Below are 12,339 nucleotides of genomic sequence, written 5' to 3' on the forward strand. Positions count from 1 at the left end.
TCCGACCGCTCCCAGGGTCCGCCGGGAGCAGGACGCCCGCGCTGCCCCGTCCAAGCGGCACAGCCGGCGGTGCGGCGGGGGCGGGAGCCAAGGGCCGGCGGGGCGGGCCCTGCATGCAAACGAGGGGGCGCGGCCGCCAGGCAGCGGGGCGGCCGGGGCGGGAGGAGGCGGCGGGCGGGGATCTGCACGAACCGGGCGGGAGCAGCCGGGCCGGGCTGGGCTGGGCCGGGCCGGGCCCAGCTGAGCGGGGGCGGCCGAGAAGGGCGGGGGGCGGTATCACTGCTGAGCTGTGAGCAGTGGACGGGGCGAGGCGGTCGCAGAGATCCCGGCGAGGCGGGCAGAGGAGCGGGAACATGGCGAGCGTAGGAAACGGCACGGAGGAGAGCGGTGGCGGCGAGGAGGTAAAGGGAGGGCGGCGGCGGCGGGAGGGCTCCGGGCGTGCGGGCAGCGAGCAGCCGTCCCTGCCGGCACGACGGCGGCGGCGGGACGGGCGGGTGGAGGCCCCGCTGCACCGGCCGCCCTGGTCGCCCACCTGCCCTGCGGTGGGGCCGGTGGGCGGCCAGCCAGACAGGGAGAGGCAGGCCCGGCCGCAGGTGGAGCGAGTCGCCGCCGCTGGGAGTTGAGGAAAGTTGTCCCGGCGGCGGGGCCGCGGGCAGCCCCTTCGCGCGTCCCGCGACCCCCGCCTTTGCTTTATTTTTTAATTTATTTTAATTTATTTTTTTTAAATTTCCCTGGTTTTTAATGAAAAAAAAAATTCTTTACCCCCAGTTCCTGCGCTGCTCCGTGCGGTGGTGCCGCGCCACCGCTCCGGTGCGCGTCCCTGCCGGCGGGCGGGCAGTCGCGGAGTTGCGTGGCAGGTGTGCGGGCAGCGGCGACTCCCGGCTCTGCCGGGCGGCAGAGGCGCCGCTGTCGGGGTGGTCCGAGAATGCCCCGTGTGCGCGGGGTCACGGGGCAGTTTCGGTGTCTGGGAAATGCTGGTGAGAACTGTAGTTGATGTAAAATGCGTTTATAATTTCGCCTTTGGGCTTCAAACAGCCCAAACGCGAATCCCTTAAAACGATCGTTTGAACTTGAAGGTTTTTTCCGTGTCCTCTCAGTCTAAAGATAAACAGGAGCAGGGTTCTTTGACAACACCTCTCGGAAACTACTGAGTGTAAGGGATTGTCCTAGACTAACTTTTGAGAAGGGTGTTGCCAAACTGAGGCAGTCTTAACTGGAGGGTGTTTTTAAACACAGTAAATTGCAGTCCTGGCATGCGCGTGTGGGAATATTGACTTGCTTTCTGACTGCGCAGTCTATAATGAATGATTTTAGTGTTGTGTGCATCCACCAGCTTCTTCAGAAAGATTTGTAAGGCATGCTTCTGCCCAAATTCTGCTGAAAACAATTTATGAATCATATGAGTACTTAATAGGTTGGGTTTTTTACAGTGCCCCGTTTCTGAGGCAGGACAGTGTTTCATACAAATATCTACATAGGACTGGGTATGCTATGTAGTTCAGTGGAACTAGCTTGTTCTCATTTAGAAGGTGGGGATATATATTAGCCTGTATTTCAGCACACACTATAAAAGTTTCTACTTCCTAAGGTTATATGTAGTGGTATAACGTGAAGAGGATGTGAAGTGCTTGAGTCTCATTGTGTGCTAGTGTGAATCACTGAAAAATCATAGTGATCTCTGGGGAGTCAAGGTTTGTTTCCATTCTAAGGAGTAGTAGGGGGGTAAACTCTTGCTGCTCTCAGCAAGAAAGTAGTTGGAATTCACAATTACTAAAAGAGGTATTCAGCAACTTTGTTGTAGCCTAGCTACAACCTTGTATGAACAATAGGGAAGAATATACTTCATGGAGTTTGATGTTAAGGGTCAATGCTTTATTAGAGAAAAAGCAACTGCCATGCAAAAAAATTTGAAAGGTAGGCATAAAACCACATAAAACGGAGGTTATTTGAGCAATACTCTACAAAAATTGTAAAGCTTTGTCCAGATGAGCTTGAAAGACCTCATGCTCTTTGCAGAGACTTATGCTTGATTCTGTGGAATCTGAAGTAGACCTATATTGGCAACAGAGAGAGTACTCTTGATTTTTTCCTGGTGAGATCCCAGAGTTCAGGAGGGGAAGGCAGATAGTGGCTTGATCTTGGGGAAAGTCATTGCTTTTGTAGCAGAAATTATCTAGACCACTGTAGACTGCCCTTGCCTACAGGTTCACTATAGTCTCTTTAGTAATAACCTTGATGTGATTTCAGCACTTCATGCCTGTGATAATTGTTTTTAAAGTCTTAGCTTTTTTTTAGTGTTTGCAATGGTTACAATGCTGAGAAACAGAAGTAAGAGAACATTACTATTAGCTTTGTTTTTAAGAGTTGCATGCATCTAAATAATGTTGTTTACATGGAACATGGCAGATGGAAGCTCTGCTTCCTGGTTTAAGTGTACGTGCTTAGTACTTTATGAACACAGCTTTTAGCATAGAATTTTGCTTTGCAGGAACTTGTGAATACTTCTTCACCCCAGAAGCTTTGAAGAAGGATATGTTGAGCTAAACCTTGAAGTTGTTTCCTACTTAACAGGAAATAGACCAGCAAGAATCCTGCTTCTAAAGTCTAAGGATAAGGTACCAGGTAGCTGCCCCCTGCTGTAGAGAGTCTTTGAATACAATTTGTCGGTTTCCTTATGTTTCTCACAGCTAAAGGAAATACCAGATACCATGTTTATATATATTTGATTTTTTTTGCTGATTTACGTCTCATAGTCCTGCAGCTGTGGCTTTCTGGTGGGAATGGCGAGAAAGTGGCATGAAGTGTAAATAAATAATTGGATTCTTTTTAACCCAACTAATGCAAGTGTAGTAGTCTGTTGTTGTTGTTTTTTACTTAAAGGAAAAGAAACCCACCTTGAGGAACTGGAGACCCAAGACTAAGAGACTGTGTTAATGAGATAGTGCTATGAGTGTGCCCACCTTGGAAAAAAAATATTTGTTAAACTCAGGATTTTACTGTGCAATGTCGATTCCCTAGTGTTGGAATGTGTGTGGTCATTCTCTACTAGGAAGCAGTTTCCTGGCTGCTACGTGGTCAGAGTATCCACCTGAGGTGTGCCCAGTTGTGAACTCAGAATGCGATATGGTATCAATACTTAAACCACTATATGACTGAATTCACCCCGTAAAATAACTCGTACTGGTATTCCTTTAGAACGGGTTGCAAATCTAGGACAGATACACTTAACTTTAAGGGCAAAGGCACTTCCAGCCACTGCAGAGTCTTCAAGCAAAACTTTGTCTTCTCCCCATCCATCCCCACCCCCACTCCCCCCGCACTGTCTAAAGATTACTTAAAATAGCGGGCCAGATCTGCTTCACATTAAGTTCACTCTTTGCTGCCCTGGTTTTTCAAAGTCTTAAAGCCAGCTTAATTGGTTACTTGGGGATTCCCTATAAATTAAAAAAAAAAAACATGAAAGCCACAAACCCAACCTGGGCTTTTGTGCATGTGAATGTCAGACAGAAGGGTTTATGATCGAGAAAGATCTAAGTGCTAAAAAATTCCTTGTTTGGCCAAAGGGAGCCAGACTAAGGATTATACACAGATCTGAAGGTGATCTGGTGGTTAACTCTAAGGCTTTGTCCTGACTTTGGCTGGGATAGAGTTAATTTTCTTCACAGTAGCTAGTGCAGTGCTATGTTTTGGATTCAGTATGAGAATCCTTGGAACCACATGTTGATTTCTAGTAGTTGCTAAGTAGTGCTTACCCTAAGACAAGGACTTTCTCTGTGTCTGGTGTGCTGCCACCAAGCAGATGCACAAGAACCTGGGAGGGAGACTGGCCAGGACAGGTGACATGAACGGGCCAGAAGGATATTCCATACCCTCCAGTGTCACGGCTCGTATATAAACTGGGGGAAGTTGGGCTGGAGGGGCTGATCGCTGCTTGGGGAGAGACTTGGTATCAGTCAGGGGATGGTGAGCAATTGTATTTTTCATCACTTCTTTTTCTTGGATTTTATTTCTCTCCTCCCTTTCTATACTATTATTATCATTAATTTTACTCTATTTCAGTTATTAAACTGTTTTTATCTCAACCCATGGGGTTTACGTTTTTCCTGATCTTTTTCCCATCCCATTAGGGACAGGGGAGAGTGAGTGTCTGTGAGTTGCTGAGTGGCGTTAAGCCATGACAGTCTTTTTTTGGTGCCCAGTGCAGGACGTGATGAGTTGAGGTAATCACAAATCTGACTAGAAGATGTTAAAACAAATTTGTTAGAAGCAATTTTTATATTAATGACATGGGAGGAATACAGAGGTGCTACTCCCCACTCTGGGGAGAAAATTTGTGCAGCCAAAGCTCAGCTGGAGTTGATGCTGCCAGAAATGTGGAGGGACAATAAAAAGACAAGATTTTTTTGATATGCCAGTAGCAAAAGGCGGTGCAGAAAAGACATCGGCCCATTACAGGATGAAGACGCTCACCTCACAAACAGGGACACAGACAAGGCAGAGGTGTTCAATACTTTCTTTGCCTCCATCTTAAACACTGAAGATGGGCTAAGGGTGTCCCATTGCCCTGAGCTGGAGGGCCATGGCTGTGAGAATGATAAACTCCCAGCTGGATCCCTGTAGTCTATGGGCCTGGGTGGGATTCATCCAAGACCACTCAAAAGAGTTGGCTGATATCATTGTGAGGCTTCTCTCAATGATTTTTAAATGGTCTTGGGAGTCTGCAGAGGTTCCAGTTGACTGGAATCTGGCTAATGTCCCAATTTTCAAGAAGGGCAGCGTGGGTGACCCTGGAAACTACAGGCCTGTCAGTCTCACTTCAGTGACTGGTGAAGATATGGAGAGGATTATTCTGGGAGTTATTGGAAAACACCTGAAGGACAATGCAGGCATTGGTCAGAGCTTGGCTTCATGAGGAGAAAGTCCTACTCAGTACCCTCAAAGGGAAAAGATGGTCTCTGGATCTGACAACAAGGTGACTAGCAGTGTGGGTACTCCAACTCCAGTGACAGACACTGCAGCTGGACCAACCCGTATCTGTATCAGTCGCTCCTATACATAAGAAGAAATGGACACAGAAGTCATTTCACAGTAAAGGAAAATGAAGCAGGGCCATCGCAAGACCAGGTGGAAGAGGCAGAACAAAAGATAACAATTCGATACCTATCCCTGAGTGAGCTGTGGGTTTGATATGGGAGAATTTATCTAAGCAACCAAGGAGATAGAATATAAGTCTGTACTAGAACAACAGAGTTTAGAACAAGTTAATTCTAACTATAGTATACACAGCAGTAAAGTGCAGGTTATACCTAGATGTGCTGATAGAAAGCAAGATGTTCCAATAGAAAACATTGAACAGATTGGCTCAAGATACTGGAAGTTTACATGTACATTGCATAGATGAAATAAAAAGGGAAGGATTTTTCTCTGACAGTACACATGATAGGTAGAAGGATTCCCCCATGCTTCTGGCACTGTCAGTAAAGAGTGCCTGCTGTCTGAATAGCTGCACTGATGTCAGAGGGTTCTCTCTGATTTCTGAGATTTTGGTAACAGGTATGTGAAGAGATTTCAGCTATCATCGAGGTGTGCACACTGTTACCTGCCTGCTCTGATGCTGGGATAACAGGGCTAGTAGCCTAGAATTACAGGATAGGGAAGCCAAGCAGCTGGGATTGCTTTCTAGGAAAGGAGGCATTTAAAAAAGGGGCATAAATCCTCAGCCTCTGGAAATGACTCCTGTCAAGTATGAAGGAAAAGTATCTGTTCAAGGGAGGTGTTACATGTCACCCAGGCAAGTGTCCAGTACCTAGAGATGATTTATTATGACCAGGACAATGTGTGGTTACCCACAGATCCAGATGAAGTCCAGCGTGGTGGCAATTTGTGCAGAGTGCAGCATTGTTGTGTTGGTAGTAATGAGCTGGGGAGACAAAGAGGCACTTAGAGTGGGTGAATGGCTTGCCAGCTCTGGCAATATGAAGTTCTTATGGAGTTGGCTGAAAAACTGCTTGAAAAGTGGGAAAAACTGTTCCAGGAGTTCCAGCAACAAAAAGAGGAGCGATCCTACTCCCTACCTGTCTTACCCAGTATCTCAGCTATTAACAGTATGTGTTCTTTTGCTCAAGAGAGAAGTTGTAGGGGGTAGACACAGTGGGTTGCTCTGTGTTTTTACCTGAGGGATCATGGACAGGACATGAGGAAGTGGGATAGAAAACCTGCCTTCAACCCTAGAGGCATGGGTACCTGAGTTGTAGGGAAAAGCAATGACAAATGTGTTCTTTTTTCCAGAAAAGTTGCTGCTTCACTCTACAGTGGGCAGTTCCCCAGAGTGGAAGGGCTGATCCTAAGGAAAAAAATTTTTTTTTTTTTATATCGAGTAAGTGGACAATATTGGAGAGGCCCTGCTGCAGCCTGATGGAGGAGAGGGGCAACCAGATTTACTGGACTCTGTGGACCCAGGGGCCTGGCATGTCAGACTCACAGGAATACAAGGCTCTAGCAGATACCAGTGCACAGTGTACTCTAAGGCCATCAAACTATAAAGAGGCAGAACCCATTTGTATTTTTGGAATGACAGGGACATCCCAAGAGCTGACTGTGTTGGAGGCTGAAGTAAGTCTGACTGGGAATGAGTGGCAAAAGCACCTTACTCTGATGGTCGCAGATTCTCCCTGCATCCCTGTCACAGGTGAGCTTAGGAGAGAATATTTCAAGGGCCCAAAAGGGTACCAGTGCACTTTTGATCTTGCTGCTTTGGAGATGGAGAAAACTGAGCAACTGTCTACCTTTCCTGGTTTCTTGGAGGATCCTTCTGTTGTGGAGCTGCTAAAGGTCAGAGAGGAACAGTTGCCGATTGCTACCACAAGAGTACGCTGGCATCAGTATCACATCAGCAGAGACTCTGTGATTCTCATCCAGAAGCTGATTTGTTGACTCTATAGTCAAGGAGGGATCAGCAGGACCTGCTTACCCTCTGATAGACCCATAGGGGCAGTTAGAGAAATCTAATGGAGTGTGGAGACTAACAGTAGACTATCGTGGCCTGAATGAAGTCACATTGCTGCTGAGTGCTGCCGTACCCCGTAAGGGCTGGAGTCAAAGGTAGCCAAGTGGTATGCAACAATTGATATTGCTAATGCATTTTTCCTAAGCCCTTTTGCAGCAGAATGTAGGCCACAGTTCACTTTCACTTGGAGAGCTGTCAGGTAGACCTAGAACTGACTGCTTCGGAGTGGAAACACAGCCCTGCTGAGGGGACAGGGGTGAGGAGTGTGAGGTGTGGTGGGGTGAGCGAACATCTACATGGTACATAGTTGCCAGCTTAGTTGTGGGTACAAACCACGACAGGCTTGTATTAAGGACAGCTTGATCAATTCAGCTAATCTGTGCCTCATCTCTAAAATAAGCTATTAAGGAAAATGTAGGTAATGAAGGTCTTATGATGCATGTTGTACTCTCTTGAACTGCCCAAGCAGGGATAAACACTGTGTAGGCTGGCTTTATCAGCCTGGACAGTTTATCTTCAGAGCTAATTTCAAATGAAATCAGCATCGTCTTTAACTCAAAAGCCGGTTAGTACTTGGTTTAAGTACTCAAGAGTTTCATCCACTGCTGTAGCAGCTGCTGCATTATGATCAAAGAACTTGCTAGTGGTTGTGCTTCTTTACATCAGAAGCTTAATATAATAATTGCACTTTAGAATAAATTATGGAACTGTGCAGCACTGGCTGTTCTCTCTCTTATGCTTATGCTGAGGACTCTTCACAAATTTTGTTTGGTTATTTCAGCCTGGAAGAAGAGTCTCAGTGGTGAGAAACAGTGGTAGCTGCACTCCCACAGAGAGTTTGAGAGGCTGGAAACAAGCTACTGTGGTACCTTTTTTACCGTAAAAAATGAAGAATATGTTGGAAATACAGAATTGGGAAGGGATAGTGGGAGTGCTTCCTCTCATGAAGGATGATTTTTTTGTTATTGTTTTTAAACATCCTAATCTGACCTGTATAGTTTTATTTCTTTGAGAAGTATACCTTGGTCAACTGAAGAAGTAAGATTTGTACTTCTTTTGTCTGCTTTTTGCAAAGTCTTGTGCTTTGGCATATGACTCATGTGTTTTTCCTGGTTCTTTGTTGGTTTTGCCTACTGTCAGAGCACATCTATATCTAAGATGAGGGATAAGCTATTTCAGCAGCGCAGATGAGACAATGGGAAAACTTAACATGACTAGTAATTTCTTCTTCATTAAATAAAATTAGATTGGCGTCTCCCCTTCTGAGATTCTGAGGTTCTTAAGTTCAAATAAACTTTCTTTTACCTATGGATATACCGTTGAGAAGTACTATTTTTCCTTGTGACTACTATTCAAAGTAAGGACTTGTACTGCAATTCTATATTACCTATGTGGTTCCGAGATGGCTTATTTTTGTTGTTCATTTCTTATTTGGCTTCCTAGAGTCATGCATTTAAGCCCATTGGTTGACTGTGACCAAATTTGAAAGCTGGGTAGATAAAAACCCAAATCTTTATTTTCTGTAGAGGAAAAGGAGGAGTATGTAGTGTTCCAATTAAATTTTTTTATTTAATATTCACTTTGGTTAACCTCTGTGCTGTTTCTCCTCAGGGTAAAAGATATAAGGTCCAGGGGATGTGGGAAAAGGTAGGATTATTATGAAAAACACCAAATGGCTCTTAGGGAGGCAGAACTGATATAAGCTGGGAGAGCTTAGTACCTCTGAAGTGAATTTGAGAAGTAAATTTGCTTTACTTCTCTTTCCTGAGGTTCTTTTTTTTTTTTTTTTTTTTTTTNTTTTTTTTTTTTTTTTTTTTTTGAGCGGGAGGGATGTGATGTGATGATATTTATTTGCATATGGATGGAAAATAGCAGAACTGAAAGGAAGAATCAGCTTTTCTTCTTAAGGTTTTGGGATTTGTGTATATTGAACTTTCGCTATTCTGTTGTGGGAAATAGCATCTAATATCTTTTAATGTAGCCTTTACTTCTAGCAGTGGAAGTTACTACCTTTACAGGTACAATTGTCTCGGTAGTTTTAGCTAAAAGCTTGCCATCCACTGTAGAATCATAGAATCGAAGCATGTTAAGGGGTCACAAGGGACATCTAGTCCCAACCCCCACTGCTAAGGGCAGGGACACCTCCCACTAGATGAGGTTGCTCAAGGCCTTATCCAACATGGCCTTGAACTCTGCCAGGGTTCGGGCATCCATGGCCCTGGAAAGATGGTTCAGTTTCATCCACAACCTATATGGAAAGACAGGTCTGTTTTGTACATAAACTTAAAGGGGATGCATTGCTTCTTGTCATTCCAGTCAATCTGTGTGAGAATTATGACTTTGTGGAAGCATGTTTGGTTCTGTAAATGTTTGTTCTTCGTTTGCTGACATTGATCCCAGTGTGCTAGGAAAAACCTCTAGACCTGATGAGCTTGTTGGAACTGATAGAGGTTGATGCCATGGTTTGGATAAAGGTTCTTGTTGGGCCTCTCTCTTGGCAAAAAGATTGTGTGTTGAAAGAGAAAAGAAACTTAGTTGCTTCTTGGCAGACCACATCTTACTTAGCAGCACGGACCAGGATGACTCAGTATAGGAGTAGGTGATAAGCACGTCTGATGTTATGCCTCCTGTCTTGTTAAGTAAGTCTCCTATAGCTTACCTAACCATAGCAACTTATTTGAAACCTTCCTTGCTATTACAAGTAGTATGGCTTTCTCTTCCTATGTGACACCAGCAGAGAAGGTGGAGGTAAGATCGCAGTTGCTGGTAGCAGGCTGGTAGGAATATGGCCCTCACACGTGTCCATCTCTTGGACAGTAATTTTAACACATGCTGTTTCTCATGGATTAATAGAAAAAATATTATATTGGAGGGAACAGAAATGGTGGATCATTGCACTCATTTTGAAAAGGGAGCAAAACTGTGCAAATAAAGACCAGAGAATCAGCTTTCAGAGGTTGATCTCTGCTGCTGTTGATGTTCTGATTAGAGCTTGGACATGGCCAACACCCTTTGCTGTAGTTGGTCAAGGGTGTGCTTAAATAGTCAGAAATGTGAGGATTTGTATGGGAGTGCTAAAAATTATTTCTGCTTTTCTAAACCCTCTCAAGTTCAGAAAACATTTCAACTAGGTCCATAGTAAGTAAATATCACAGACCTGTGGACTCATGCCCAAACACGGGGTGCTAAAGGTAAAATTTTCTTATCAAGCAAGTAAAGATTTGCCTGTCATCTTATTCTCAGTGAGGAAGTAATGTTGCTACCAAATAGTAAGGCAAGTTAATTTAATATCTTAGTAGCAATGATATTTTTTGTTTTGAAGCAGTAAGTGTATCATCTTTTTATTCCACTTCTCTTATGCGTTCACTGTGCAATATAATAGTGTTATATAAACTTTTGCAAGCCAGTGTTTGGGTATGCAGCACTACTTTGATTTCTTCTTTTCCCCAGAAATCAACATCACACACACTCTTGCTCTCCAGAAATCCTCTTATTGAAGGGTGTACAAGGACAGTCTGTCATCCAACAGAGAGGAGGTTTGCTGAAAACCTGTTTCTGAAGATAGGAATTTGTGTGTCTGGCACCTATTGGTAGTACTGGTTGTTCTAAAAAGTATAGTGTTTGGTAGGTGAGTAGGAATACTTAGCTGTAACTAGTAGTAGGTGAGCAGAAGAAAGAACAAATATTCCTATTGGCTTTAGTTGAGGTAAGTGTCATTATAGTGATTATAGAGGTAGAATATATCTCACTGGATTTTATTTTCGCCAAGAAATAATGGACTAGGAAGAAGATGTTTTATTAAGGTTCTCTTCCTTAGGACTGTTGTTAGCAAATCCAGTGGGGCAGCTAACTGAACTTCCTGTCTGTGTCATGTTTTGTTTTTTTTTTTTGCTTTATGCAAACACAGTGAGTTTCCAGGACTGGAAATATTTTTTTTTTTTTTTTTTAAGTAGTATGAATAGTAATTCACTGTTAAATGGCTACTCTAAGGTCCTGTGGCAAAACGTGAGTTTGCCATTGGAAGTACTATGGAGATATAGAATTACCAGTTGTGGATTTGGTAGAGAGTCTTTTTAGGTGCATGCCATAGTTTAATCCCAGCCAGCAACCAAGCACCGCACAGCTGCTCACTCACTCACCCAGGATGGGGGACAGAATCAGAAGGGTTAAAGGTAGACAACTGGTGGGTTGAAATAAAGACAGTTTAATAGGGAAAACAAAAGCCACACACACAAGCAAAGCAAAACAAGGAATTCATTCACTGCTTCCCATGGGCAGGCAGGTGCTCAGCCATCCCCAGGAGAGCAGGGCCCCATCACACATAACAGTGACTTGGGAAGAGAAACACCATCACTCCAAATGTCCCCCCTCCTCCCTCTTCTTCCCCTCAATTTATATACTGAGCATGATGTCATATGGTACGGAATATCCCCTTGGTCAGTTTGGGTCACCTGTCCCAGCTGTGTCTCCTCCCAACCTCCTAAACACCCCCAGCCCCCTGGCCAGTGTGGCAGTATGAAAAGCAGAAGAGGCCTTGGCTCTGTGTAAGCTCTGCTCAGCAATAACAAGAATATTTCATATTGTCAACCCTTTATTCAGCACAAATCCAGAACACAGTCCCTGCTCGCCACTGTGAAGAAAATTAGCCTTACCACAGCTAAAATCAGCATAGTGAGGCATCTTACACAGATCTTTAGGGTTTTTCTAGCTCACCTGGCTAGTAGATGCTGAGGAAACTGAAGTAGTCCACATTCTCTACAAAACAAGTCTTCATAACTTCAAATGAGGATGTTTTCCTGTAAGTAGCCTAGGAAAAACTAACACTTTAGCTTACTGGCTGGTTAAGTCAAGATCTGATTCTGCTTAGTGTAATTTAATGTGACACTTGGTCTGAATGTGATACTGTATTCTGTGTTAGGTGTTCATCTGTCTGTCTGGCTTTTTTTCTGGTGAAAAGAACAAACTCTCTAGAACACATGTATAAATCAGTTAATAATTAATTAATTTTATACTAGTAATGAAGTTAAGTTACTGTGTCCTTTTGCTTTTCTATAATGAAAAAAAAAGTTTTTTCTAGGAGAGATGGAACTCAGGGAACAAGCTGTACTCTGGACAAAAGTCATTGCTTTAATTCTGTATTATAGCCACTTATAATATTGACTTTTAAAGGTCTCTTTTGTTATTGCAGTTAGGACTGCTGATAGATCAGAAAATATCTGTAGAGACTTTGAAGTTCTAAAGTGAGAACCACATTATCACAAATAGGGTTGTTGGAATTACTGCTGTTGCAGCAAGACCTTCTTTTAAAGGAAATGAACCAGTTAAGAAAAACT

The 12,339-nt window shown here is 43.9% G+C and overlaps 1 protein-coding gene across 1 annotated transcript in view; it reads left to right on the top strand.

Annotated features, from left to right (window-relative positions):
- Positions 1-260: 260 nt before the first annotated feature.
- TTC39B (tetratricopeptide repeat domain 39B) overlaps positions 261-12,339 on the top strand; it is a gene marked incomplete at its 3' end in the record, with an annotated part of 65,551 nt that continues 53,472 nt past the window's right edge. The window contains exon 1 of the mRNA XM_017837920.1: positions 261-401. Coding sequence (XP_017693409.1) covers positions 354-401 — 48 coding nt within the window. The remainder of the gene's footprint in view (positions 402-12,339) is intronic.

The sequence above is a fragment of the Lepidothrix coronata genome, unplaced genomic scaffold, assembly GCF_001604755.1.
Source record: "Lepidothrix coronata isolate B3197 unplaced genomic scaffold, Lepidothrix_coronata-1.0 Scaffold317, whole genome shotgun sequence".
NCBI classification, from domain to species: domain Eukaryota; kingdom Metazoa; phylum Chordata; class Aves; order Passeriformes; family Pipridae; genus Lepidothrix; species Lepidothrix coronata.